A 26,263-nucleotide genomic window follows, 5' to 3' on the forward strand; every position below is an offset into this window, starting at 1 on the left:
CTTCCCCTCCTCCAGCCCTCTGGTGCAGTTCAACCTCCTGCACTCCAAGTTCCACCTCTGCAGCGTCTCCACCCGGGCTCTGCTCCTCTCCACCTACATCAAGTTCATCAACCTCTTCCCGGAGACCAAGGGCACCATCCAGGAAGTGCTGCGCTCCGACAGCCAGATCCGCAACGCTGACGTGGAGCTGCAGCAGCGGGCGGTTGAGTACCTCAAGCTCAGCTCCATCGCCAGCACCGATGTCTTGGTGAGGGGGAAACTGGGAATGTTGCGAGAGGCGGGTGGCTGGTAGCTAAGTGAGACATTCATCTCGGAGAGACTGGGGTGGGGGGAGAGAGTTGGCTGATCTGAAAGAGAAACTGGTTGCAGCTGCATCAAATAAGGGGAGACGTAAGGCTTCCATCTGTGAATTGAAACCAGCTCTTGGGGGTTTTTTTGTGCTGCGCCAGAAGCCCATTTCTGCCCCTTCACCATAGGCCACAATGGGGATCCAGGAATAGGACCCTGCCTTATATACCAGGGTCAGACCTCTGTTTCCCCTGCCTAGGGTTTCAGCAGGTTTCAGCAACTGGGAGGTAGTAGGGATTGAACCTGGAATCTTCTGTACGCAAAGCGGAGGCTTTGCTGCTGAGCCACAGCTCCCTTTCCAAATCCCATCAGCCTCAGACAGTGTGACCCAAAGATCAGGGTGTATGGGAGTTGTAGTCCAACAACATTGGGTGGGCCGTACGTCATGAAGGAATCTGACCCTTGAGCCAAAAAGGGCTCTGGGACCTTTGAGGATTCCAGCATTTTGCCTCTCTGAAGTTTTTTGTAAGATCTGCCTTTTCCGAGAGGAATTGTATGGGCTTTTTAAATTTTAGATTCTGTTTGCTTGTTTTGGGCACTGGGTTTTATTGTTTCTGCTGCATTTAAAAACAAAACTGGATGCTGGCAAGAGAACTGTGGTTATGGGGAATCCTTGGGAATCCTCCCACCTTTCCTTGGGAATCCTCCCACCTTTCCATTCTGCGGACATAACCAAGCCGTAAATGAAAAGCAGACGAATAACTCGTCATTTGAACCCTTCTCCGTCTCCCCAACTCCGCCCCTTAGGCAACGGTGCTGGAGGAGATGCCTCCATTCCCTGAGCGCGAGTCCTCCATCCTGGCTAAGCTCAAGAAGAAGAAGGGCCCCGGAGCTGGCAGTGAGCTGGATGACGGCAAGAAGGACCCCAACTCTGAAATCAATGGGGGCATGGAACCCTCAGCCAGCACTGCCGTGAGTGCCAAAGAGAGGGAGAGTCTGGGGCTTGGAGACTTCGGGTGTCCCCTGGCAAGAAAATGGTGCCTTGTGTGTGGGGGAGACCTGGGCTCTTTGGAGAAGGGAGGTCTCCGGAGTCAAAGCCCAGGGCGAGAACCATTTGCCAGAAAGCCTGTGGTGCTGTAAAGGGGAAGGGAAGTGGGTGGGTGGATTCTGCAACGGCTGACAAATTCCATTGAGAATTTCTCGGCTTGTTGCCAGATCTGCCAACCAGGAGAAATGCAATTGTGATGCCTCAAGCTGGTTGGTGTCCTGGCGCTGCCATGCACACAGTGCACCTGTCTTCCCTCCCCTTGAGCCTTGCCCAAAAGATAAAATACAAATCTGAGAGGTGGGCAGCAGGGATGGATACTGGATAGAGTTATAGAGATCTAGAGATTAGAATTAGTGAAGAAATGCAGATTTGTAAATTAGAAAAGGTAAAGAAATAATAGGTATAGAAAACTGAATTAGTAAAAGGCAGCACCGAGAGGCTTGTCCCTTCCCCGCAGAAATGAGGAGGTGTTAATGAATCTGATGTAAGAATGTGTCCAATTTGCACAATTATTCCAATTGCAGAATTTGTTTTTTTCTGGACACATTTTAGTGCAGGAGTAGAGAGAAAGCATGCTCCCACAGCGCAGGGCCCGGTGCCTTTTCCTCTGCCCCCAAGGTAGGTACCAGGGTTCATGGGTTCAGTTCTCAAGGCAGGTGCATGGAAGGACCTTTACCTTGGCTTCTCCCTCCCTCCCGCTTCCCCGCAGTCGACGCCATCCCCCTCTGCCGACCTCCTCGGCCTCCGGGCAACCCCAGCAGCTGCCTCCGGCGTCCCATCCAGTGCTGGCAACCTTTTAGTGGACGTCTTCTCGGACAGCCCCTCATCCGCAACCGGCCTTGTGTCTGGCACAGAAGATAACTTCCTGAGGTGAGGGGGCCCTGGTGGGATGTGGGCACAGGCTTTTCTGGCCCTCTGCTTTCCCAGGGGAACTGGGTCGTGGTGCTGCGGCAAGTAACGGCGGGCTCCTGTAGACACAAGGCCCACCGAACGCTCTCTCCGTTAAAAGAGTGCAAGCCATTGGGAGCTGCCCAGGGTGGCTGGGGAAACTCAGCCAGATGGGCGGGGTATAAATAATAAATTATTATTATTATTCTGGAGGAAAGGAACTCACTCACAGAATGGGGATATAGGGCCTTTCCCGTTGCCAGGAATAGTAACTCTGATCCACAGCTAGCTCAGAAAGTCGAGAAGAAGCCTAGCCTGGTATCTGGTCCTGTGTTTCAGAAGGGATGGTGTGGATTTTCCCCGCGTTCATGTTTGCTTTGGGCAGGCTAGATGGGTTTCAAGGGTGCTTGTTTCCAAGATGGTGGGGATCTTATGAGCTTCCTCTGTCCTTAGGGAGAGGGGCATGTGTTAGTCCTCGTGGCCTTGTCTTGCTCTCTGTTTCTTTGCCCTCTTTTGTGTGTGTGTGTATATCTCTCTCTCTCTTTCTGTCTGCTGCCTCTTGGGAATGGTTCTCTCTTTCTCTCTCTTTCTCTCTCTCTTGCTCTGCCTTGGACGAAGCAGTGACTTGGAGGCTCCTCCCGAGAGTCCTTCATCCCTCTTGGTGGAGGCTGGCCTGCCTGCAGAGTAAGGGGCTGAAACACTCTCTCTGCCAATACTGCCCACCCTGCTATTTAACCCCGCCTCCCCAACCTCCTCAGGGGCACCTCTCAATGAGTCCTGGTTCTCTGTTAGCACTCCCATCAGCTGAAAGGAGGAGAGGGCATCTAGCAATTTTAAAAAAACCACCTGTGTGTTTGATTACTCTTCAGCTCTCTGTGAAAGGAGAAGGATGATGGAAGTTGAAATGATGTTCTGTGACAGGGATGGAGAACCTTGGGTCTTTCAGGACCCCAACTTCCATCAGCTCAGGCCTCATGGCCAATGGGAGTTGAAGCCCAGCTGCTGGGAATGACAGGCAGGAAGAGCACTGCTTGTGGGCTTCCCTGTAGCATCTGGTTGACCACTGAGAGAACAGGATGCCGGACTGTGATGGGCTTTTGGTCTGAGCAGGGCTCTTATTCCTTGTCCGGTGCTGTGTCAGCAAAAGAGCCTTAGTTCAGCTCAAGCTCCTCCTCCTTGCCTTCAAAGCCACCCGCCTCCCGACCTTGTTGTCCCGCCCGCAATCTCTCTCGTCATCCGCCATATCACGATGCATCTCTGCCAGTGATCTTCGGTCTTCCGGCTCCGCCACCCTCCATCATCTGAACATCAGTGCCTCCGTCCTTTCTCGCCTGCAGCGGCATCCCAGAACACCTGCCTGACACCACCTTTCTTGCCTGCTATGAAACCCGCACCACCCCCTCGTCCCCCACGTCACGCTGTAACTAAGCCTACGCACATGCAGCCGAAACAACTGCATACCACCTCCCTGTCCTCTTGTTTCTCCTCTGGGTGGAATTTCAAGATTGGATGCTCCTTGGGGCAGGGACCCTCTGCTCTTGTGTTCCAAAGTGCCATGGACACAGATGGTTCCAAGCAAGCAGATAGGTGGAGGTGGCTGTGGAAGAGAACCAAACAGCCCAAAGGGAATGTCTCTTTCCTGACATGAGTGTCGCCTCTGGGGCCTCTAGACTGCAAAGGCCAGAGAGGCCATTGCATCCTGGGGCTGTTGAGGAATTGGGAGTTACTTTTAACTGCCTTAAGCCTTTCACATCCTTCATGTGAGCGAGGACCACAGGGTCCAGGGGGTGGAGGCCCATGGCTAGAATATCATGCTTCTTTGAGAAAGCAGATGGGTTCAAGCCACTGGTGGCCAGATCTCCTGGACTATCAGTGGCAGCAGTGTGGGAAGTTGGTGCAGATGTAGGTCCTACCACAAAGGAGTCCTGGGTTCCCTTGGGGTGGCAGGTGTCTCTGAGTCAAGGAATGCAGAGTTGGGTTTCTTGGGCTTTGAGGGGAAGGTGAGCTTCTTAGCAGGTCAGGGCACCTAAATTGCTTGCAGACGTGATTTTTGGAAGAAGAAGAGTCTGCCTATGCGTAAAGTCACTCACTTGGATGGCTTTAAAAGAGGATTAGACAAAATCACGGAGGATAAGGCCAGCAGTGGCTGCTAACCCTGAGGGATGTGCTGTCGCTCCACTGTCAGAGGCAGCGTGCTTTTGGAAACCAGCTGCTAGGAATCGCAGGTAGGGAGAGCACTGCCGTATTGGGCCCTGCTGCTTGCAGGTTCCCCTAGGCACCTGCTTGGCCAATGGGGAACCAGGATGCAAGACTGTGATGGTCTCATCTGGTGGGCTCTCCTTTATGTCTTATCTTAGCAAAGGTGGTAAGGTAAAGGGACCCCTGACCATTAGGTCCAGTCGTGACCGAATCTGGGGTTGCGGCGCTCATCTCACTTTATTGGCTGAGGGAGCCGGCGTACAGCTTCCGGGTCATGTGGCCAGCATGACTAAGCCGCTTCTGGCAAACCAGAGCAGCGCACGGAAATGCCGTTTACCTTCCCGCCAGAGCGGTACCTATTTATCTACTTGCACTTTGACATGCTTTTGAACTGCTAGGTTGGCAGGAGCAGGGACCGAGCAACGGGAGCTCACCCCGTCGCGGGGATTCAAACGGCCGACCTTCTGATTGGCAAGTCCTAGTCTCTGTGGTTTAACCCACAGTGCCATCCGTGTCCCTAGCAAAGGTGATAACGATGCAAATACATTTTGCTCTTGTCCTTTTAGCGCAGGTGTGTGTGGGAAAACTTTGCCCCCTGCCTCAGTTGTTGCTAAACCACCCCCATCAGGCATAGCCAATGGGATGATGGACATAGCAGTTCAGCCACAACTGGAGAGTTAAGGTTCCCAACCTTTTCTTTTAGAAGCTACTTAGGAACAGTGCCTGGTCCTTCCGCTGCCTCCTCACCTGCTATGTTGCATGCTGGCTTGGTGTCTATATATTTGTGTGCGTGTGTGTTTGTTCTCTGCCTCCTTCTGGTACTAACCTGGTGCTGCGCCCTGGTGACTCAACTTTTCTGCTCTCTCTTCCTCTCTCTCTCTTCCCCACCCCTGCCAACCGCTGGTCCCCTTTGCTATGGCCTTTGCCACCACCTTCAGCTCAGGGGCTGCCGCATCTGTCTCTGAGGACCCCGCTTTGCCTATTGCTGAGGCCGATGAACTGCTTCACAAGTAAGACCCTGCAGCGGGGCTGTGGCTCCCAGAGGCTGGGGCTGTGGGTGGCGGCGGCAGCGGACTGGCAATCTCTTTCCTCTTGGTGCAAGAAGCTCTGGTTCCTCTGGTTCACCAGCCTGATCCCATCTGTGCTATTAGCTCAGGGGGTTGGGAAGCATTTTCACCCCAGGGGGGCGCATTTCCTCATGGGCAACCTCCCAGGGTCCATGTGGGTGGAAGCGAAAGTGGGCGGGACAACGGATGCAGCTCTTAACCTCTGTACAGTGAAGCTTTCCACATACCTTCATGTAGGCAAGCAAGTGAGATCATCACAGTCTAGGACAGGGGTCAGCAAACCTTTTCAGCAGGGGGCCGGTCCACTGTCCCTCAGATCTTGTGTGGGGGCCGGACTATATTTTGGAAAGAAAAAAAAATCCTATGCCCCACAAATAACCCAGAGATGCATTTTAAATAAAAGCTCACATTCTACTCATGTAAAAACACACTGATTTCTGGACCATCCGCAGGCTGGATTTAGAAAGCGATTGGGCCGGATCCGGCCCCCGGGCCTTAGTTTGTCTACCCATTGTTTAGGGATACATTTCAGCCAGGAAAAAGCAGCAAAGGAGGGTGCCGGGCCAGGCCCTTAAGGGGCGTGTGTCCTGAACCTCAGGCCCAAAGGAGGGCTTGTGGGAATGGTTGGGTGCAGGGATACCAAAGAAAGGATGTCCAACCACACCAGAGTGATCAGTTTTAGTGCTTTATTAAAAGAAAAGTGCAAAGCAGCCTGCCAGGTCTCCCAGCCTTTGCAGATGTGGGACGGACACCGCAGCAAGGAGATGGCTTGTTCATGCCCAAGCAAACGTTCATGCATTCTTTATGCACAAAGCAGCATATATCTCTTTGGGCAGACCTTCCTATTGTTTCACCAACCTGACAAGATGAGGGCCTAGGTGGCAAATACCCAAACCTTACAGATAGCTCCCCTTTCTGGGCTCAGAAATTCATAGATAAGGATAACACCAAAGCAAGCCAGTTAACCTAGATACCAAAGCAAGGGAATATGTAGAAGCTCATTGTTATAACACAATACCAATTACTGGTGGGGTTATCTTGACTACCAAGATGGCATTAAGCACAGCTTTCAGAACATTTCACCTTTGGTTCAACACAGTGTGGCCTGGGGAGACTCCCCAAGAGCCAGATAGAAAGGCCTGAAGGGAACCTCCGCCCCGGGCCTGAGGTTTCCAGCATTGTCTTAGCTTAGACACATAGCAGAGACACTACTCTCTGCTATGTGCTAAAGTTCCTCTGCTTCCCAGGCATGGCAGTTGGGAAGAAAAGGGTCTCCTCTGAACAAGGGGGTATTTCCGATTCACTGACCTGCTGTCAGCTGAGCCTTAAGCCCTTAGACAGCAGGAGGTAGGCTAGGGTTGACCGGCTGCATGTCAAAAGAGATCAGCACCAGTGGAAAGGGTAGTGTGGGGAAGCCCTGGGTGCTAGAAGCCAAAACAGAAGGAAGACCTTGGATACCTGCCTGCCCATAACCAACCCTCCATGGTCCATTGCAGGTTCGTGTGCAAGAACAACGGAGTGCTCTTTGAGAACCAGCTGCTTCAGATCGGGGTGAAATCGGAGTTCCGGCAGAACCTGGGTGAGTGGGGTTTGGGACAGTGGGCAGAATGGTGACCAGCTCCCCCAAGCTGCATATTAGGAAGCTGGTCTTTGCATTTCATTGGCCTTACTTCAAGGAGATGCTCCTCACATCAGCTTCCTTGATGGGCTCCCCACCTCTCTAAACTAATTTTTAATCCTTTCCCTTCAACTCCTTTTGCATGTTGACACTTACTAGATTTTTGCTTGTGGGGCACTAGGTGCCCAAGTCTCTGACAAATTGCGGTACTTGGATTTTGGGAATCCTGTAATCTAAGCATTTGCTTGTATCAATTGATTGATTGATTGATTGATTGATTGATTGATTGCAATGTAAGTGTTGCCTTTTGCTGGAGACAAAGGGAGGCACACAGTTTCTCCTGTTGATTCTAGTGAGACTTGCTTCCAGGGGACAGTCGGTGAATTTTTTTTATGTGAAGCCGCCCTGTGCTCTGTTTTGGAGGAAGAAGCCAGGGTGTAAATATATTTATCAGCTATGAAAGTTAATAAATAAACCTCCTCCTGCCAAAATCAGAGAGGGCTGCAAGCTGTAGCGCCAGCACAAGTGTCTCTTGAGGAGAAGATCAGAAGAGACACTTTGTGCTGGTTATGGACCTTTTGGTGGGGGGAGACAGGAAACCTGTGGCTCTCCAGGTATTCTTGGACTCCAGCTCCCATCAGCCCCTGCTAGCATGGACAGCAGGCAGGAACGATGGGATCTGCAGTCCAGCAACATCTGGAGGGTCACAGATTCTCCATGCTTGGTGTCGAGGGGCCCTGAGCTGGTGTTGTGAGCAGCCAAGGTGATATGCTGAGCAGCTCCACATTTTTTTTTTTAAACATCATCTCTCCAGGCCGGATGTATCTCTTCTACGGGAACAAAACGTCCATCCAGTTCCAGAGCTTTACCCCTACAGTCAGCTACCCAGGAGACCTGCAGAGCCATATCCTTTTGTAAACGTCTACTGGGGGTGGGGGGATGCGGGTGGCGCTGTGGGTTAAACCACAGAGCCTAGGACTTGCCAATCAGAAGGTGGGTGGTTCAAATCCTCGCGACGGGGTGAGCTCCCGTTGCTCAGTCCCTGCTCCTGCCAACCTAGCAGTTCGAAAGCGCATCAAAGTGCAAGTAGATAAATAGGTACCGCTCCGGCGGGAAGGTAAACGGCGTTTCCGTGCGCTGCTCTGGTTCTCCAGAAGCGGCTTAGTCATGCTGGCCACATGACCCAGAAGCTATCTGTGGACAAACACCGGCTCCCTCGGCCTGAAAGCGAGATAAACGCAGCAACCCCAGAGTCGGCCACGACTGGACCTAATGGTCAGGGGTCCCTTTACCTTTACTGGGGGCAGGGGCATCTCAGAGTAGACTTGTGGCACTAGAGGCTTTCTTTCCCTTTGCTCCTCGGGGAGGATAGCACTTCGTTTCCTTAGCACCGCTCACAGCTCAACATCCAGACAAAAGCAGTGGAGCCTCTGGTGGAGGGAGGCGCTCAAGTGCAGCAGGTCCTGAACATCGAGTGCCTGAGCGACTTCACAGAGGCGCCCCTCATCAACATAAAATTCCGGTACTGTAGTCCACAGCATCCCTCTGGGAGCTGAATGCCAGCTTGTTGGCATGGCTTCCACTTTCGCTCTCGCTCTCTCTCGCACACACAAGGTGCAAGCCAACAGGCTTCCCTCGTCAAAAATCTTGGGGGATCTTGGGGCGCCATGGGTACCCGGAAGAGAGGGGCTGTTGCGATGGGATGGATGAAGAAGTGGCTGCAGCTGGGACAGCCTGCGTGACCAGCTGCGTCTCTGCACCAGAGCACGGAATGATGACGCAGAATGGTTCCGTAATGGTTTGAAAAGTGCATGAAATGTTTCTAGCCCTCAGTGTTGCAGAGAAATTCTGTACCTGAGCAGAGCTGAGTGAGATCCATCTCATAGTTCCGGTAGTTGCCGTTTGCATGGTTAGTCCTTACCCTGTTATTCCCTCTGTTTGTAAGAGTGTAAGAAGAGCCTGATGAATGAGGCCAATAGCCCTTCTGTTCCATCTTCCTTTTCTTACAGTGGCCAACCAGATGACTGGGAAGGAAACCGCAAGCAGGAGCTAAGTATAAGAGCACTTGCTCCTCCTGCAGTCTCCTGCAGCTGGCATTCAGAAGGATATTGCCTCTAACTGTGAAGACAGAGCGTAGCCATCATCACCAGTAGCCACTGACAGACCTTTTCCCTCTCCAGTTTTCCTATGAACATCAGACCTCCAGCAATTGCTGTGTTTCATAACTGGCAGTTAGGAGATCCTGTGCTCAGTGGATTTGGGGAATCAGCCATGTTCCAGCCGATCCTCTTGAAGTGCAGGGTCAGCTGTGCTATGGGGAGTTCAGTGTCTCTTCCCACCCCCCCATGCCCCCTTTCATGGGTCTCTCTCCTCCATGTTTCTGCCAGGTACGGTGGGACGCTGCAGAACCTCACACTCAAACTGCCCGTAACGGTCAACAAATTTTTCCAGGCAACAGAGATGCAATCACAAGATTTCTTCCAGCGCTGGAAACAGCTCAGCCTGTAAGTTGGGGAATATATAGTACGAGTTTTGAGAAATGTTATTGGTGGAGCTGCTTTTAATATCAGAAGTTGGGTTTACCAGCACCTGTTTATGTGTTTGAGGGAGCAACTCAGGAGACTTACTCAGTAAGACTTAACATATTTCCCATCATTTGTGCTTTCTCCCCCTCCCTGTGTTTGCTTAGTCCATCCCAGGAACCCTCTCCTTTCTTGAGCCGCTTGGTATAGCCTTAAAGTCTCTTTAGGTGACTGTCGGTGTGCAGCAGTCGTCCTCTTTACCAAATTTATGTTCAGGAGAGACTGTAGCCCAGTGGAACAGCACCTGCCTTGCGTGCAGAAGGTCCTAGCTTCAATCCTGGGTGCCTCAAGATAGGGCTGGAGAATAATGCCTGCCTGAATCCTTGGAAAGGCACTGCCAGCCAGAGTAGACAATAATTGAGCTAGCTGGACCAGTGGTCTGATTCAGTATAAGACAGTTTCCTGTGTCCATAAACGGCACAAGATTTTTACTTCCAGATGAACTTCTGGGGGGGGGGGTTGGCACCCCAGCCATTCTGCCACCACCACCACAAGTGCTTGGAGGACTGAAAGTTTGTGCCTTTCCCTACCCCTGCAATGGGATCAGTTAATCAGCTAATGTGTACTTGGCCAAGTCTTATCAGGTGGGCATGACCCTGTGAGCTGGTCTGTTTTGTGCTGGTGAGACTTGCTCAGTAGAAGTGCTGGCCCTCCTTCAAGAACCCATAGCAAAAACTTCCCTTTCGATTAAGAGCAGCAGCGTTGCAAGCAGATGCTGAGGTTTTTAGCAAGCTAGTCAAAAGCCATGTGAATTGGATTGCTTTAACTGAGTCTGTTGTTCATACAATTGCATGCTGCTGCCTATGCAGTTTCTCTCCTTAGTGTAAAGCTTTCTGGAGTGACTGTTGGTTAGATCCTGCTTGTGGCATCTTCCTTTCCTTCCATATCACCTGAAATCAGTCAGTCTCAAAAGATGGGCAGTTTGAGAGATCTACCCCACTTCTCCTGGCCTACTTGAGAGATCAGTGCTTGAAATTCCCTTTGCCAACCTGGTGCTACCTTCCAGCTGTGTTGGATTGCAACCCCCCATTAGCTCCAGCCAGCACAATGGGCTGATGGGAATTGTAGTTCAGCAACTTTTGGAGGGCTCCATAGGCTTCCCAAGCCATGTTTCTAGGAAGGTGCATCTTTTGGGACCTGAGCAAGGATTATGAGCAGCAAAACAGCTCAGCTGTACTTGTTGGCAAAGGGTGGTTTAGAACATGTAGTACTGCATAATACGGCCTAGATACTGTTGCACCATGAACATTTCTATTGGTTATCAAACAACCTGCCTAGAAGAGGTGCCCAGAACTCTCCTGCAAGGCCCAAGGGCTTTTGCTTGTACCTGGGGACTTACTTTTGCCTTGCTCGGGGGTGCATATTTTTAAATTGCCACAGTGACTCAGCAGATGCAACATCCAGTGAATGGCTGAGCCACAACTAGGTTGTGTGGCAGGTTGATGAGGAAGAGAAAGGTTTGCGCTGTCACTGATCTGATGCTATCCCATCCCAAATCCTTCTGCAGGCCGCAGCAGGAAGCCCAGAAGATATTCAAGGCAAACCACCCCATGGATTCCGAAGTCACCAAGGCCAAGGTGAGCACGCTCACATGTGTTTGCGTTCACCGTGAGAAGCGTGGAAAATAAAGGTTTGGGCAAATAAACATGAAACGCAAATGTTCTTTGGAATAGTGACAGAGATAAATAGGCATGGAGATCAGGGTCAGTAGACGGGGTATAAAATATCCAGGCTTTCCCATTCCTTAGTATCCATCAAAGAGTGCTTTTGCACCTGTGTTGCCGAGACTGAAATATGGCAGGTGGATGTAGAGCTAGAGAACACATGAGCTGTACTGCTGGCTAGGATGCCAGCATCTTCCTACCCCATTTTGTCCCCCCGCCTGGTACATCTTTCCCCTCGACTGCCTTCCCCACGGCAGCAAGGCAGAGGAGCCCAACTAAGCTCCATTCCCTTCCTTCCACAGCTGCTAGGTTTCGGCAGCGCGCTCTTGGAGAAGGTGGATCCAAACCCCGATAACTACGTAGGAGCTGGGATCATCCAGACGAAGGCGCTGCAGGTGGGATGCTTGCTGCGGCTGGAGCCCAACGCCCAGGCACAGGTGAGGAGGCAAGAGCTGTGGGATGCTTGAGCTCTGGGAGCAGAGTGGAAAGGAGGATGCTGCTGTGGGAGAGAATTGGCAGTTGGGACTCCTGGGTTGTCCAAAGAGGGAAGGAGGGAGTTGGGAGAAGTTGAAAGCTCTGCTGCCCCAAGAGTGCTTTCTGAAGCCAGACTTAAAGGCTGAATTGACTCTACGTTTCCCTGCAGATGTACCGGCTGACCCTGCGCACCAGCAAGGAGTCCGTTTCAAAGCACCTTTGCGAGCTGCTCTCTCAGCAGTTCTGAGACATTGGCGGCACCAGAGGAGGCGGGGAGGGCGGGCTGCACCGGGGAGAGGGGAGGCTGTTCCTGCACACTTGGCTGCCTACACCTGCCCCCTCCCACCTCCCTCCAAACCAGGGGCCTCCGGAAAGACTGTACTGCTCCCTTGCCTGTTGTTGTGATGACCTCTGTGTTCTCATTGCCTAGCCCGGGCCAGCACCAAGGAATGAAAAGCAAGGTGGGCGGGGTGGGGAGCAGAAATGGGGTCCCTGGCGTGGACAAAGTAGAATTGGGACGGTGGGGGGGGATGATTTGCGTGGGGGTAGGGCATCCTTCTGGGAGTCATCTTCCCCTTGCCCGGAGGGTGGCCCCCTGGAAGAAAGCCAAGACCTCTCCCATCCATCCCATCTGCCTGTCCCTCCCAACTCGGGGTGAGGCTGAGATTGGTGGTCTTAATCCCCACCCCTACCCCCACGATATCGGCCGGCATTTTTGGGTTTTGTTTACAATCCTCGCCCCCTTCTCCCCCCCAGACAAGGCCTTTCTGTGGGGGAGGTTAACTCCCCCCGCTTCCCCCTGAGCTGGCTGTGGGGGGGTTGGGGGAGAGGAATGGGGTGCGTGTGGGTTTTTTGTGGGGAGGGAACTGCTCGTAGGGGGGTTGTTTTGTGTTTTCTTTGCCTTGTGTATTTCCCCGGGGTGGGGTGGGTGTGGGCGTTCTTCCTTTCCTTTGTCATGGACCATTCCAGTGTTACAGTTGCGTGTGTTTTTGTGGGGAAGTAACCATAAGTCGAGAGCCTCCCCCCCTTCCCTCGCCTCCTAGAAGGAAAAACTGCACGAAGGTGGGGAGGGCTGTGAGGAAGAGATGCCTAATCGACTCCTCTCCCGACTCGCCTCAACCCCACCCTTCCCTCCTGGAGACTCTGGAATGCTGCCCTCTGTGCATTTTGGAAAAAGCGGGGAGGGAAGGTTCAGTTCATGCTCTTCTGGGGGTGTCCCAGCTTCCATGCCGGCCCGGGCTCCATGTTACTCTGCTGTGTAGGTGTTATCTAGCGCATCTTAGTTTTATCTGGGTTTTGAATGCCTGTATCTATCTCCATGTGACTCTTAATAAAGCCGTGAGGGCGGGGGAGAGCCAGGATCAAGCCAGGCTGGGTCACCCCCACACCGCTGACTGACTCGTTGTGTGCTGCTTTTTAATATGTGGATAAATGGCAGGGTGGGAGGGTGTCCCCAACCCGCTGGAGCAGAGGTAGCCATGACTGTGCGAGACAGAATCTGGCATATCTTCCATGCGGGCTTCTAGCTGTGGTGACGCGAGGGCTGCTTTGTCTTCACAGCTGGAACCCACTATTGTTTCCGGTGGGGGTGGTTTGCCCCGAAACCCGCAGAAGAGGGGGTTCAGCTGTATGGAATTGGTAGGCCGAGAAGCGGTCGAAACACTTTGCGGCCGAAGTGCAACAATTCCGTTACGTCAATGGCACAAAGACACAAAGCGTGTGCTTTTTGCTGGGGCTAGAATGCAGGGATGCTTTCTAGGGTACCCCAGCCGTGGGACTGAAGGCAAGACTTTTTAAAAAGAGGGAGGAGGCTCACTTCTTCCTCAGAAGCACAATGCATTTACCTTTGTAATCTGTCACCTTCCTGCAAAGCCTAAAAGCAGTGGGGAATGGAGGGGGCTAATTAAAGATTAGGAGACCATGTTCGCTTCCCTAAGATATACCATTTCTGGTGGGTGTTGAAATCTGTAACAAGCCCCTCCCTTAATTCTGTGGTGTGAATAAATTATGCAGATCACCTGCATAAATGTATCTGATGTGCAAGCCTCTTATTTTGGTTACCAATTTAGAGTCTTCGTGGGACTAGGGAAAATGCTAGAGTTGGAGGAAAGACATTGCAAACAAAGTGAAGAGCCTCATCATTTGTCCAAGGGTGTTTTAGAGGGATTGGCCATCAAAGCTCTGCAAGCCAAGACTAGAAACCTGCATTTAAAATATTGGAATAGATTAAAAATAAATAAATCCTGAGCAAAATACTAATTTAATTATGCTTCTACTGAATTAAAAATGCATACAAACCATCTGGCTCGGAGAAAGAGCTTTTCCCCAGCAAGCATCCTTGAAATTCAACTCCTCAGAATTTCAGCCACCATTTTGTTACCCACAACTGAATTCCAAGAAATTACAGCTGAAAGGCAGCAATTTTATGGGCCATATAAGTGACAAATGCAGATCAGTGGATGTCAACTAAACAGCTCTGTTCCCAAGATACATTTTTCCACTAGAGCTGTCTGTCTATCTTAACTACCTACTTACCAAAGTAACACAAATTTGTGTGGCTCAATTCATAGATTTTCAGAGTGTCTTCTTAATGACTTAAGAAAAAACAAGGAGCCTAGTCTTCATACAAACCCAAATTATATTGCAAGGTGGCTCATTAACAGCCTGATCAATGAAGCCCTGCCTAGAATTTAGTATTTATGTATTACTTTAGAGGCAAATGTTGTTTGATTCCAATTCCTGCCATCCCTGATTATTTGCCTGGAGCTGATGTGCAAGATTTGGAGAAGCACAGATTAGCCTGCCCTGCTTTTACAGTGTTCAAAGTGCCTCATAGCCATCACTTCACTAATACGCACAGTAGACTTGTAATAGAGGTCAAGCAGTTATGGTGATTGAGGCTAAGGAATCAGTACTTGCTTAATGACAGGCAAGATTTGGGGATTTCCAGTTCAGCCATGGCCATCAGCACATCAACTCAGGGAGAGAGAGAGAGAGAGAGAGAGAGAGAGAGAGAGAGAGAGAGAGAGAGAGAGAGAGAGAGAATCAGAAGATGCTGCACTGCTGCAGAAGGAAAGAGCTATTCCTACCGGAAAGGGTGAAATCAAGAAGGAAAAGTATGGGAAATAAATAGAAGCAAAGAAATTACAGCCGCAGCAAAAGCACAGTGCTATAAATACCACACTGAAAGCTGGCAACACCAATTTCAGTCATTCTCGAACCATCCCATGGTGCTGTAATACTCAGCATGCGACAGACTAGACACGGTGTCTGTCCTGAGGTGTACTTAATTGGATAGAAAGCACCATTTCAGCACCCTACCTCTGCCACAGGTTAAGTTCAAAAAAATCAATCTCAACTCTCCCCAGAATCAGGTACAAACAAATTTTATGGATGCAGCATTTGAACTGATATGCCTTCCAGCAGAGACTGGTTTATTAGGGCACTGCCCCACCTGTCTGCCTTCTTACGCCAACCATTCCAGGGTGAAGTATGGCTACCAGCTTCCTCCTCAGTTTCACTGTTGCCCTTGTGGAACTCAGGGAGGAGAATGGGAGACACAACTAGAATTTACCTGGCTGCCCCTGATATTGGTCTTCCTGCCCGCCCTGCCAGCCACACTGATGCCTTAATACAAACATGTCTAGACAATGGTGGCTTTCCATTTTTTCCTCCCAAGAGTGAGGAAAAGATAATGCAAGACCTAAACTGGTACTCATCACCATTGCTAACCCAGCAGCCTCTCACTTCCATAAAGAGCAGGGAGTGAGTGGATTAACTCTTCTCTGCAGAATCTCTCCTGCTCCCCCCCCCCCCCAAATCCAGGCTGGTCCAATGCAGGGTAATCACAGCTTGCATGGGAGGTCCAAGGGCTCTGTCTCAGTGCCCACATCTCATCTTGGGAGTCCAGTAGGGAACATCCCCTCAGAAGGCCGAGTCCTCAGCTGTGAGGGTCTGGAGGGTGCTGGTTGCCAGAGACCGCAGAGCAAAGGTAGGCACATCTGGCTTCACAATCAGGAACAGCTGGTGCCGCTTCCCATGGATGGCATAGGCCTTGTATGTAGAGTAGACCAGGTAACAGTGCTGAGGACAGTGGGAGAAACCAGCCTGGAACTCCTCCTGCAGAGGGACTGAGGAAAGGACAACAAATATCAAGCTCCACAGGCTATAACAGAGGCAGAATAATATGCAGAATAATATTTTTTAATAATAATTTATTATTTATACCCCACCCATCTGGCTGGGTTTCCCCAGCCACTCTGGGCGTTTCCCAACAGAATATTAAAAACACGACAAAACACCAAACATTAAAAACTTCCCTAAACAGGGCTGCCTTCAGTTGTCTTCTGAAAATAAGTTAGCTGTTTATTTCCTTGACATCTGACAGGAGGACGTTCCACAGGGCGGGCACCACTACCGAGAAAGCCCTCTGCCTGGTTCCCCATAACCCCACTTCTCGCAGTGAGGGAACCACCAGAAGGCCCTCAGTGCTGGACCACAGTGTCCGGGCTGAACAATGGGGGTGGGGACGCTCCTTCAGGTATACTGGGCCAAGGCCATTTAAGGCTTTAAAGGTCAGCACCAACACTTTGAATTGTGCCCGGAACGTACTGGGAGCCAATGTAGGTCTTTGAGGACTGGTGTTCTATGGTCTCGGCGGCCACTCCCAGTCACCAGTCTAGCTGCCACATTCTGGATTAGTTGTAGCTTCCTGGTCACCTTCAAACATAGCCCCATGTAGAGCACGTTGCAGTAGTCCAAGCAGGAAATAACTAGAGCATGTACCACTCTGGCAAGACAGTCTGTGGGCAGGTAGGGTCTCAGCCTGCATACCAGATGGAGCTGGTAGACAGCTGCCCTGGACACAGAATTGACCTGCACCTTCATGGACAGCTGTGAGTCCAAAATGACTCCCAGGCTGTGCATCTGCCACCAGGGAATGTCGGCTTTATGTTACGGAAAAAAAGGAGGGGAACTAACTTTAAGCCTTTGAAGCTACAGTAAAAAAAAAAAATTACTTTGAAAAGGCCCCTATGGCCTCGCTCAGTCACCAGGAAGTTCCACCTGTCACAAGAACCTGAATTTTGCATAATAATAAAATGTTCCAACATGCAAATACTTGCCACAACTTGAGATGTCACAGAAGAACTTTTAGATTCACAGGACAAAAGGGATAAAGAATCAAGAACTCACCTGCACTCTCTTCGAACTTCTCACAGGGGAAGTACAAGGAGACAGTGAGGGAATAGAAGGAGCGAAGGGCAGAGAGGCGATTTTTCAGGGGCATCTCAGATCCTGTAAAAGTGGGGAAAGATACATATTTAAATGCTCTGTTGAGAGAGAAAGGGCTGCGCTCTCTCTGGCCTTCTCCAGCACAACGCAGCTTGCGCCATACCTTCAGCTGAAGTGCCCTGAGGCTGCACGGTGAAGAGGCTTTTCCTCTGATCTTGGTTGATCAGCAACAGCCTGTAGGAGATGAGATTGTGAACAACAGTTGGGTTATAATGGGGCCAGGGGAAACGCTGGCAAGGCTGGCAGTATGATTTTCAAAAGGATGGAACAAACATGAAGCCAGCCCCTACAGGGGTTCAGATCCTCAAAAGCGCTCTCTTCTCCCAGAAGACTCACCCCAGGATCCCAGGGGCAAGAGCGATGCCAGGAGGCAGGCACCGAGGAGGGGCTCTGGCACTTGCCTTCAGAAGATCCAGCAGCGGCTGCCAAAATCGCTTCACTAACTATAGGAAGAAAGAGAAAGGGCTTGGTAGCGCCACTCGGTTCCAGTTCTCTGGAGGGACAGAGCATGCACTAAACAAGGAAAATCCCAAAGCCTACTTTCTTCCTATATTATATTATAATATATTATTATTATTATTATTATTAATTTATTTATACCCCACCCTCCCCAGCCAAAACCAGGCTCAGAGCAGCTAACATCAAATATATGACACATTACCATAAAATCAAGCAATCAATTAAAAAAACATCCTACATCCTAAAATCAACTTAGAATTAAAGTGAAATCCAATCAGATGGCAGCCTGCAAAATAGGGATGAGGGCATTAAATGCTCATCAGGCCTAACTGTATATACTGATCTTATATGAGCCTGTGAGAAAGGTTGGGGGGCCGCTTTCATGCAATTTCTTATAAGGAGGGGGGGGGGAGTCAGACTGGACCCCAGTCAAAGGTCTGGTGGAATAGCTCTGTCTTGCAGGCCCTGCGGAAAGATGTTAAATCCCACAGGGTCCTGGTCTCGTGTGACAGAGCATTCCACCAGGCCGGGGCCACAGCCGAAAAGGCCTTGACCCTGGTCAATTTCCTTGAGGTCCGGGACCTCCAAGATGTTATTATTTGGGGATCGTAAGGTCCTCCATGGGGCATACCAGGAGATGCTGCCCCATGCAGACCAGCAGAAGTGAGAGGATGGCAACCAATGGGTGGGTCAGCCCTTTGAAGGGGAAGGGCAAAAAACTGAATTTCTCGTTCTTGCCGAAAGGGAATGGCCAGGAAACAGACAGCACAGTCCGTAGAGCTACAGTGGTGCCTCGCAAGACGAAATTAATTCGTTCCGCAAGTCTCTTCGTCTTGCGGTTTTTTCGTCTTGCGATGCACGGTTTCCCATAGGAATGCATTGAAAATCAATTAATGCGTTCCTAGGGAAACCGCCTTCAGACCAGGTCCGGGGACAGTCTGTCCCCGGACCTCTTCTGAAGGCTGGGGGGGGGGCAAGGGCTTTTCTTCCCACCCCCAGCATTTTAAAAAACCCTGGGACAGCGGAGGACTTCTCCGCTGTCCCGGCGATCTTAAAATGCTGGCGGGCGGCATTTTAAAATCGCCCCGACAGCGGAGGACTTCTCCGCTGTCCGGGGCGATTTAAAAGCCCCTGGGAAGGCAGGCAGGGGGGACAAAGACTTTCGCCCCCTGCCCGCCTTCAGAAGGTGTTCCCGCCCCCCGCCCCGCTTCGGAACAGCGTTCCGAAGTGGGGCGGCTGGGGCAGGTCTTCCCGCCCCCCCTCCCCGCTTCGGAACAGCGTTCCGAAGTGGGGCGGCTGGGGCAGGTGTCCCCGCCCCCCCTCCCCGCTTCGGAACAGCGTTCCGAAGTGGGGCGGCTGGGGCAGGTGATCCCGCCCCCCCCTCCCCGCTTCGGAACAGCGTTCCGAAGTGGGGCGGCTGGGGCAGGTGTCCCCGCCCCCCCTCCCCGCTTCGGAACAGCGTTCCGAAGTGGGGCGGCTGGGGCAGGTCTTCCCGCCCCCCCTCCCCGCTTCGGAACAGCGTTCCGAAGTGGGGCGGCTGGGGCAGGTCTTCCCGCCCCCCCTCCCCGCTTCGGAACAGCGTTCCGAAGCGGGGCAGCTGGGGCAGGTGATCCCGCCCCCCCCCCTTCGGAACAGCGTTTTAAAATGCTGGGGGTCGGGAGCGAAGCGCTGCCGACCCCAGCATTTTAAAATCTCCCCGTGTCCCGGGAAGGTTTTAAAATGCTGGGGGTCGGGAGCGAAGCGTTCGCTGCCGACCCCAGCATTTGAAAATCTCCAAGGGACAGCAGAGAAGTCTCTGTCCAGGGGAGGTTTTAAAATGCTGGGGGTCGGGAGCGAAGCGTTCGCTGCCGACCCCAGCATTTTAAAATCTCCCCGTGTCCCGGGGAGATTTAAAAATGCTGGGGGTCGGCAGCGCTTCGCTCCCGACCCCCAGCATTTTAAAACCTTCCCGGGACACGGGGAGATTTTAAAATGCTGGGGGTCGGCAGCGCTTCCCTCCCGACCCCCAGCATTTTAAAATCTCCTCGGGACAGAGACTTCTCTGCTGTCCCTTGGAGATTTTAAAATGCTGGGGGTCGGCAGCGAACGCTTCGCTCCCGCCCGCCAGCATTTTAAGATCGCCCGGGGCAGGCGGGGGGGAGGCAGGCGGGGGGGGAGCAAAGACTTTTGCCCCCGCCGGCCTTCAGAAGAGGTCCTCTTCTGAAGGCCGGCTGTGGGCGAAAGTCTTTGCTCCCGACCGCCAGCATTTCCCTATGGGCTTTCGTCTTGCGATGCAAGCCCATAGGGAAATTCGTCTTGCGAAGCGCCTCCAAAACAGAAAACCCTTTCGTCTTGCGGGTTTTCCGTCTTGCGAGGCATTCGTCTTGCGGGGTACCACTGTATATGGCACTCTTAATCTCAGGGTTGTGGGTTCGAGCCTCATGTTGGGCAAAAGACCCCTGCACTGCAGGGGGTTGGACTAGATGACCCTCGTGGACCCGCCCAACTCTACCATACTTTGATCCCATGAGTCCAAGTTGCTTCACTTCCAAGGTCTGTCTCTCACCTCATCAGCCAAGAACTGTAAGGAGGGCTTAGGCCCACACAGCAGCAGCACCTCCAAACCAGGCACGAGCTGCAGGGTCAAGAAGCGGTGGGGGACCTGTTGGGAGTGAGGGACACGGAGAATCAGAAAGCTACACTCCTCTACTGGCCCCTCCCTGAATCGCCAGCCAGCTCACCGTGGGGCTTCCATGAGGAAGGTAAACGGGCAGATCGCGGGAGGTGTGAGGGGGCAACGAGCGCACCAGCCACACCAGCAGCATGGCCTCCGAGGCTGCCAGCTGCCACCACTGCTCTGTTGCACACAGCACCTGACCGCCCACAAGCAGGCTGCCAAACCGCGACTCTGCTGCAGAGGCAAAGACTTCCAGGCACTCCTGAATCGGGAAAGAGCAAAGCAAGACAGAGAATGGAAGAACAGCCACAACGGATTAGACCAAAGTTCCATCTGCTCTGATTCAGCATCCTGTTCTCATTAAGTGCACAACAGCACACTTCCCATGAGCGTTTCCCAGTAAATGTTATTGAGAGACATACAGCCTCTGATATCTACAACTAATCCAGAATGCGGCAGCTAGACTGGTGACTGGGAGTGGCTTCCAAGACCATCTAACACCAGTCCTGAAAGACCTACATTGGCTCCCAGTACACTTCCAAGCACAATTCAAAGTGCTGGTGCTGACATTTAAAGCCCTAAACGGCCTCAGCCCAGTATAGCTGAAGGAGCAGCTCCACCCCCAACGTTCAGCCCAAGAACAAGCCAGTCTCACCTGCAGTATTGCCCTGGAGGGCACCATTGTACATTCCACACACTGGGTCAGGTCAGCACTGCATTTGCCGGGCTCCAGGAAACTGTCAATCAATTTGTAACATGCCTAAATTGGGGGAGGAGGAGGGAGATTAAATATTTAAGCTACCAGGGATAAAAACTGACTTCCAAACACATGGAATAGGTAATGAAATCCATTTTTAAAATATTTGAGTGATAAATGTGTAATGTGTGAAAGAAAAAGAAATCTGCAGGTAAGAATTCAGGCTTTGCCTAGTTTTTCACTAGGTCCACCTATTAGAGGCAGGGCAAGACAGATTACTGTATTTTTCGCCCTATAGGGCACACCAGCCCATAGGGCGCACCTAGTTTTTTGGAGGGGAAATAAAGAAGAAAAAAATTTATTTCCCCCCCAAGCGCTGAGCTGGGGCGGGGGAAGCCCGAGCTTCCCCCGACCCCAGCCCCCAGAACAGGCTGCTATCCGCAAGCCTGGGGAGCCCAGTGGGAACTCCCGCGGGCTCCCCAGGATTGCGGATATCTGTCTGAAGCCCGGGGCACGCTGCTCAGCTGCGCTCCCTGGGTTTCGGGCTGCAGGCTGCTATCCGCAAGCCTTGGGAGCCCGGCGGGAACTCCTGCCGGGCTCCCAAGGCTTGCGGATAGCTTCCTGAAGCCTGGAGAGCGAGAGGGTTCGGTGCACACCAATGCCTCTCGCTCTCCAGGCTTCAGCGAAAGCCTGCATTTGCCCCATAGGATGCACACACATTTCCCCTTCATTTTTGGAGGGGGAAAAGTGCGTCCTATAGGGCGAAATAGTGATGTATGGAAGTGAGAGCTGGACCATAAAGAAGGCTGATCGCCGAAGAATTGATGCTTTTGAATTATGGTGCTGGAGGAGACTCTTGAGAGTCCCATGGACTGCAAGAAGATCAAACACATCCATTCTGAAGGAAATCAGCCCTGAGTGCTCACTGGAAGGACAGATCCTGAAGCTGAGGCTCCAATACTTTGGCCACCTCATGAGAAGAGAAGATTCCCTGGCAAAGACCCTGATGTTGGGAAAGATGGAGGGCACAAGGAGAAGGGGACGACAGAGGATGAGATGGTTGGACAGTGTTCTCGAAGCTACAAACATGAGTCTGACCAAACTGCGGGAGGCAGTGGAAGACAGGAGTGCCTGGCGTGCTCTGGTCCATGGGGTCACGAAGAGTCGGACACGACTTGACTAAACAACAACAACATAGGGCGAAAAATACGGTAGGTACAAGGGAAGAAGCAGGGTGCCTTTGAGCATATGCTAAACCCAGGAATCTGCAACCAGAACAAGAACCAAGTTGTTCCATGAAAAAATCCACTACTGGTTCCACCCATTCTGAAGTATTTTTCATCAACATCATTCGGAGGGAAGAGCTTTTTAGTTGTTACAATTGATACAGCAACCTCCAAGTCGCTAGCCGTCCTCAGGTCAGGCATTACCTTCAGGTCTTTTTTGAGACGTTCAATGTTGCGTGCATTCACCAGCTCCTCCAAGCCCAACACCAGCACCTGTAGTAAAACACACAATTGCCTCCTAAAGATCCTCTGGTCATTCCTCCTGCTTAAAGATTCTTAGAAAAAGATCCTCTGGTTATCCCTTCTGCCAAAGAGGGTATGTACCACCTTGCCACAGAGAAGCACAGCACCCAGTTCCTGCATAAGCCAAGCAGGTTTCTAGACACAGCTTGGTATGCATGTGCTCAAGTGGATCACAAGATGTGGCAACAGAACACCCGTGTATTTTAGGAGCCAAAACTCTTGACTTCTCTGGCCTCAAATGTATACGTTATGCCTTCAGATTAGCTTATCTAGAAATAACCCCCTGCAAGTCTCCTCTCCACACCTAAGGGTGCCCTGGAAGTGGTGCCCACCCTCCAGGTTCCAAATTTGCATTCTCTGCCATTCTTTCTACAAATGCGAAAGGATGGTTAAGGTGTGCTATGGTTAACTAATGCACAATTAGCAATCAAACTGCACGAAAGGCTTAGCAGGTAGGACGGGTAAGCAGCTGGGAAATGAGAGTTCTTGGGAAGATTTTAGGGGAGACAAACTTTCCTTTTCCATATCTTACTGAAATAGACCATTTCCTGTAAGACACCAGACTGGGCTTGTGGTTTTTTTTGCTATTCCGCATCAGCCTTCATCAACCTGGTGCCCTTCAGATGTTTTGTACTACAATCAGCCCCAGCCACCACAAGGAGCTGTAGTCTAAAATATCTGGAGGAAGCCAGTTTGCAGAAGTTTTCTCTAAATCAGCAACAGTAGCTCTAGGCACACATCACAACTAAGATATCTTGGCTGAAGAGGATCAGTACGCTATGAAGTTTATATAACTATTTAACAAACACTAGGAAGCACAATTGCTTAAAACTGAATGCCACTCAACTGAGACAGCTGCTCCCTTTGGAATTATGTACCATTCCAATGCACTGGCTCGCCTCCCACTTTCCTGTTACAGACTAAGGCCGAAATGACATTCCACCACCTTTGACTGCTCACCATGGCACTGAAGACATTTTCAAGCAGTCTTCCAAGGCTGAAGTCACTGGCACCTTCATCTGAGGACAGGACAATGAGGGTGATGCTGGGAACACCAAACACAAAAATGTTAAGGATATAAATATAGACAGGAAATCTACAGGAACTCTTCACCTTAAATGCCACCATGTTCAACAGAGATGCAGCCTACAAACCAGCTGTCTACAACCATGATGGCTAGCAACTTGATTTGGTTTGCCATCACAAAAGAAGGTGTGAAAAACTTGAGTGAACCCTATAAAGCAATATTGTATTTATGTGGTAGCCTGCTAGCCATGGATGGCAAGGCACTGTGTGCAGGAAAGTGAAAAGGCTGATAGAGGAAGGAGGACAAGCATAGTAACACAGCCCACTTTCCTTCCTCTGTCAGCCACAACTGACTAGGAAAAAATTATGTAAGTTAGCAACTGTTGCCCCTAATTTACTAGGTATCTGCTGCTACATTTGAAAAAAAAATGATCATTAGGGCTGAAAAGCCTAATGAAAAGAAGCTTGTGTGTGTTTCTGCTCAACTCTTTAGTATTTTTGTGTTAAAGGGACGCGGGTGGCGCTGTGGGTAAAACCTCAGTGCCTAGGACTTGCCGACTGTATGGTCGGCAGTTCGAATCCCCATGGCGGGGTGAGCTCCCGTCTTTCGGTCCCAGCTCCTGCCAACCTAGCAGTTCGAAAGCACCCCTAAGTGCAAGTAGATAAATAGGTACCGCTTTCTAGCGGGAAGGTAAACGGCGTTTCCATGTGCGGCTCTGGCTCGCCAGAGCAGCTTCGTCACGCTGCTCGTGACCCGGAAGTGTCTCCGGACAGCGCTGGCCCCCGGCCTCTTAAGTGAGATGGGCGCACAACCCTAGAGTCGGACATGACTGGCCTGTACGGGCAGGGGTACCTTTACCTTTATTTTTGTGTTACATTTTAGAACAGAGTTTTGCAACCATGAAAGCAAGAATGAAATACAGTTATTAGGGCTTGAAGAAGGCCCCCTTGGATTAAATAAAATATATAAGAAGGCTGCACAGGTCTTATGAGACATTACAAATGAGAGGGATTTGTCCCTCTGCCCCCGCTGCTCCTGCTAGATTGAAATTCCTGCCCTCTGCTGAAGCAAAATGCACCCCTCTTACCGCAACGAACCCTGACGAAGGCATGGAACCTCACCTGTTATGAAACACTTTCCACACCACTCGAGTATTCTCTGTACAGGCAGCTGTCAGTAGGACATCCAGGTTGGAGCCAAACATATGAACCCCATTCAGGGAGCCAATCACAGAGAATGGCAGCTGTGGGATAAAGGTAAGCTTTAGTATTCTATATATGAATATGCAAAGCTGTTATATACTTAGTCAGACTCCTAATTTTCCCCATTCAGACTGACAGTAGCAATTCAAAGTCAGTGTGGAGGCTTATTTTTTTTGCCCTGCTAATGGAAGGGGTTTTAAATCAGCTTTTGCTAACCTGGGCTGATGGGAATTGTAGTCCAAGGCAGCTGCAGGGCTGTAGTTTGGTGAAAGCTGCTTTAACTTTATCGTGTTTTTAATCTGTTATGTAATCTTTGTATGTGAATTGCTCCTCTCTGATTTTAAGCTGCCTTGATACTTTTTTTGTAGAAGGTGAAGAGCAAATAATACCATATCGGATCATTCAGTATTGACTGATAATGACCCCTGCAAGATATCAGGCAGAGAGAGACAGAGAGGTCTTTCCCAGGCCAGCCAACTGAAATTAGCTGCAGATTGTCAAGGGTTGTAGCAGGAACCACCTTCAAAGCATGTTGCTATACTGCTGAAAAATGGATCTTCCGTACAAACCTATGAAGTCGCTATGTCATACCACTGGGCCACATACCCCAAGGCTCTCTACTTTGACTGACAGCATCTTTTCAGGCATTGCTCTTTCCCAAGGTAATTCCATACACAAAGTATATGCTGTACCCACAAAGAATTGTAGAACTGTAGAGTGGGAAGGGACCATGAGGGTCAGCTGGTTCAACACCCTGCAATGCAGGAATCTTTCGCCCCAAAGGGGTCTTGAACCCATGACTTTGAAATTAAGAGTTTCCTGCACTACTGACTGAGCTCTCTTTGATGAACCGCCCTGAGATCTTGCGATGAAGGGCGGTATATAAATCTAATACAGTGGTACCTCGGGTTAAGTACTTAATTCATTCCGGAGGTCCGTTCTTAACCTGAAACTGTTCTTAACCTGAAGCACCACTTTAGCTAATGGGGCCTCCTGCTGCTGCCGCGCTGCTGGAGCATGATTTCTGTTCTCATCCTGAAGCAAAGTTCTTAACCCGAAGCACTATTTCTGGGTTAGCGGAGTCTGTAACCTGAAGCGTCTGTAACCTGAAGCGTGTGTAACCCGAGGTACCACTGTAAATAAAAACAAGGGCGCAGCGGGGTGGGAGCAGAGGCCACAACCCCCCACCTGCTGCTTGGAAGAGCCACCTCGGCTCCTGCAATACAAAGGCACTCCGCTGCTGGCCGTGAGGCACAGCAAAGTCACGGAACCTCCTGCTTCGTCCCACATCTTGGGGGCTCCTCCGCTCGCTCTTCTCCGTCAGAGGCTCTGCGCAAAGGAAGAAACACCCTCCCGCCCGGTCACCGCCGACGCCCCGTCAGGTCTCCCCGCCGCTCTTTCCGCTCCTCCAGCACCACCACATCAGCCGCCATCTTGGGGAGCCCGAGGCACGCTGGGGCGCGAGCGACGCCGTCGCCGTGGCAACAGGCGCCTCTCAGTGATTGGCTCGTTCGCTCCCCTTCCCTTCCCACGCCACGCCCCCTCTCCATTTCCATTCGGTCCTCCTGGGACA

General features: G+C 51.2%; 2 protein-coding genes across 10 annotated transcripts in view; one reads left to right on the forward strand and one right to left on the reverse strand.

Moving 5' to 3' along the window:
• AP2A1 (adaptor related protein complex 2 subunit alpha 1) overlaps positions 1–13,859 on the forward strand; it is a 38,347-nt gene extending 24,488 nt beyond the window's left edge. For 2 of the 7 annotated variants that reach the window (XM_077917403.1, XM_077917404.1), the window contains exons 13-24: positions 16–247; positions 1,096–1,260; positions 1,889–1,954; positions 2,046–2,206; positions 5,362–5,433; positions 6,987–7,069; positions 7,923–8,011; positions 8,506–8,630; positions 9,496–9,612; positions 11,198–11,267; positions 11,657–11,791; positions 11,998–13,859. In XM_077917403.1, the coding sequence (XP_077773529.1) occupies positions 16–247; positions 1,096–1,260; positions 1,889–1,954; positions 2,046–2,206; positions 5,362–5,433; positions 6,987–7,069; positions 7,923–8,011; positions 8,506–8,630; positions 9,496–9,612; positions 11,198–11,267; positions 11,657–11,791; positions 11,998–12,075 (1,393 nt within the window). In that variant the 3' untranslated portion in view covers positions 12,076–13,859. The remainder of the gene's footprint in view (positions 1–15; positions 248–1,095; positions 1,261–1,888; positions 1,955–2,045; positions 2,207–5,361; positions 5,434–6,986; positions 7,070–7,922; positions 8,012–8,505; positions 8,631–9,495; positions 9,613–11,197; positions 11,268–11,656; positions 11,792–11,997) is intronic. The other 5 variants (XM_077917405.1, XM_077917406.1, XM_077917408.1 and 2 more) reach the window with 3 other exon arrangements.
• A 1,339-nt stretch (positions 13,860–15,198) lies between these two features.
• On the reverse strand, positions 15,199–26,141 carry FUZ (fuzzy planar cell polarity protein). 3 transcript variants are annotated; one of them, XM_028702400.2, is made up of 11 exons: positions 25,962–26,141; positions 24,610–24,731; positions 23,422–23,506; positions 22,363–22,431; positions 20,891–20,995; positions 20,300–20,497; positions 20,125–20,220; positions 17,457–17,563; positions 17,224–17,294; positions 17,022–17,123; positions 15,199–15,958 (listed from the first exon to the last, which is right to left on the reverse strand). In XM_028702400.2, exons 2-11 carry the CDS (start codon positions 24,690–24,692, stop codon positions 15,753–15,755), a joined length of 1,122 nt encoding a protein of 373 aa, XP_028558233.2. In that variant the 5' UTR covers positions 24,693–24,731; positions 25,962–26,141; the 3' UTR covers positions 15,199–15,752. The 3 variants fall into 3 exon arrangements, with proteins under 3 accessions (XP_028558233.2, XP_028558232.2, XP_077773538.1); XM_028702399.2 differs by having other exon boundaries at positions 25,879–26,141; XM_077917412.1 differs by lacking the exon at positions 25,962–26,141 and adding an exon at positions 25,387–25,848.
• Positions 26,142–26,263: the final 122 nt, after the last annotated feature.

The sequence above is a fragment of the Podarcis muralis genome, chromosome 13 (genome assembly GCF_964188315.1).
Source record: "Podarcis muralis chromosome 13, rPodMur119.hap1.1, whole genome shotgun sequence".
Lineage (NCBI taxonomy): Eukaryota > Metazoa > Chordata > Lepidosauria > Squamata > Lacertidae > Podarcis > Podarcis muralis.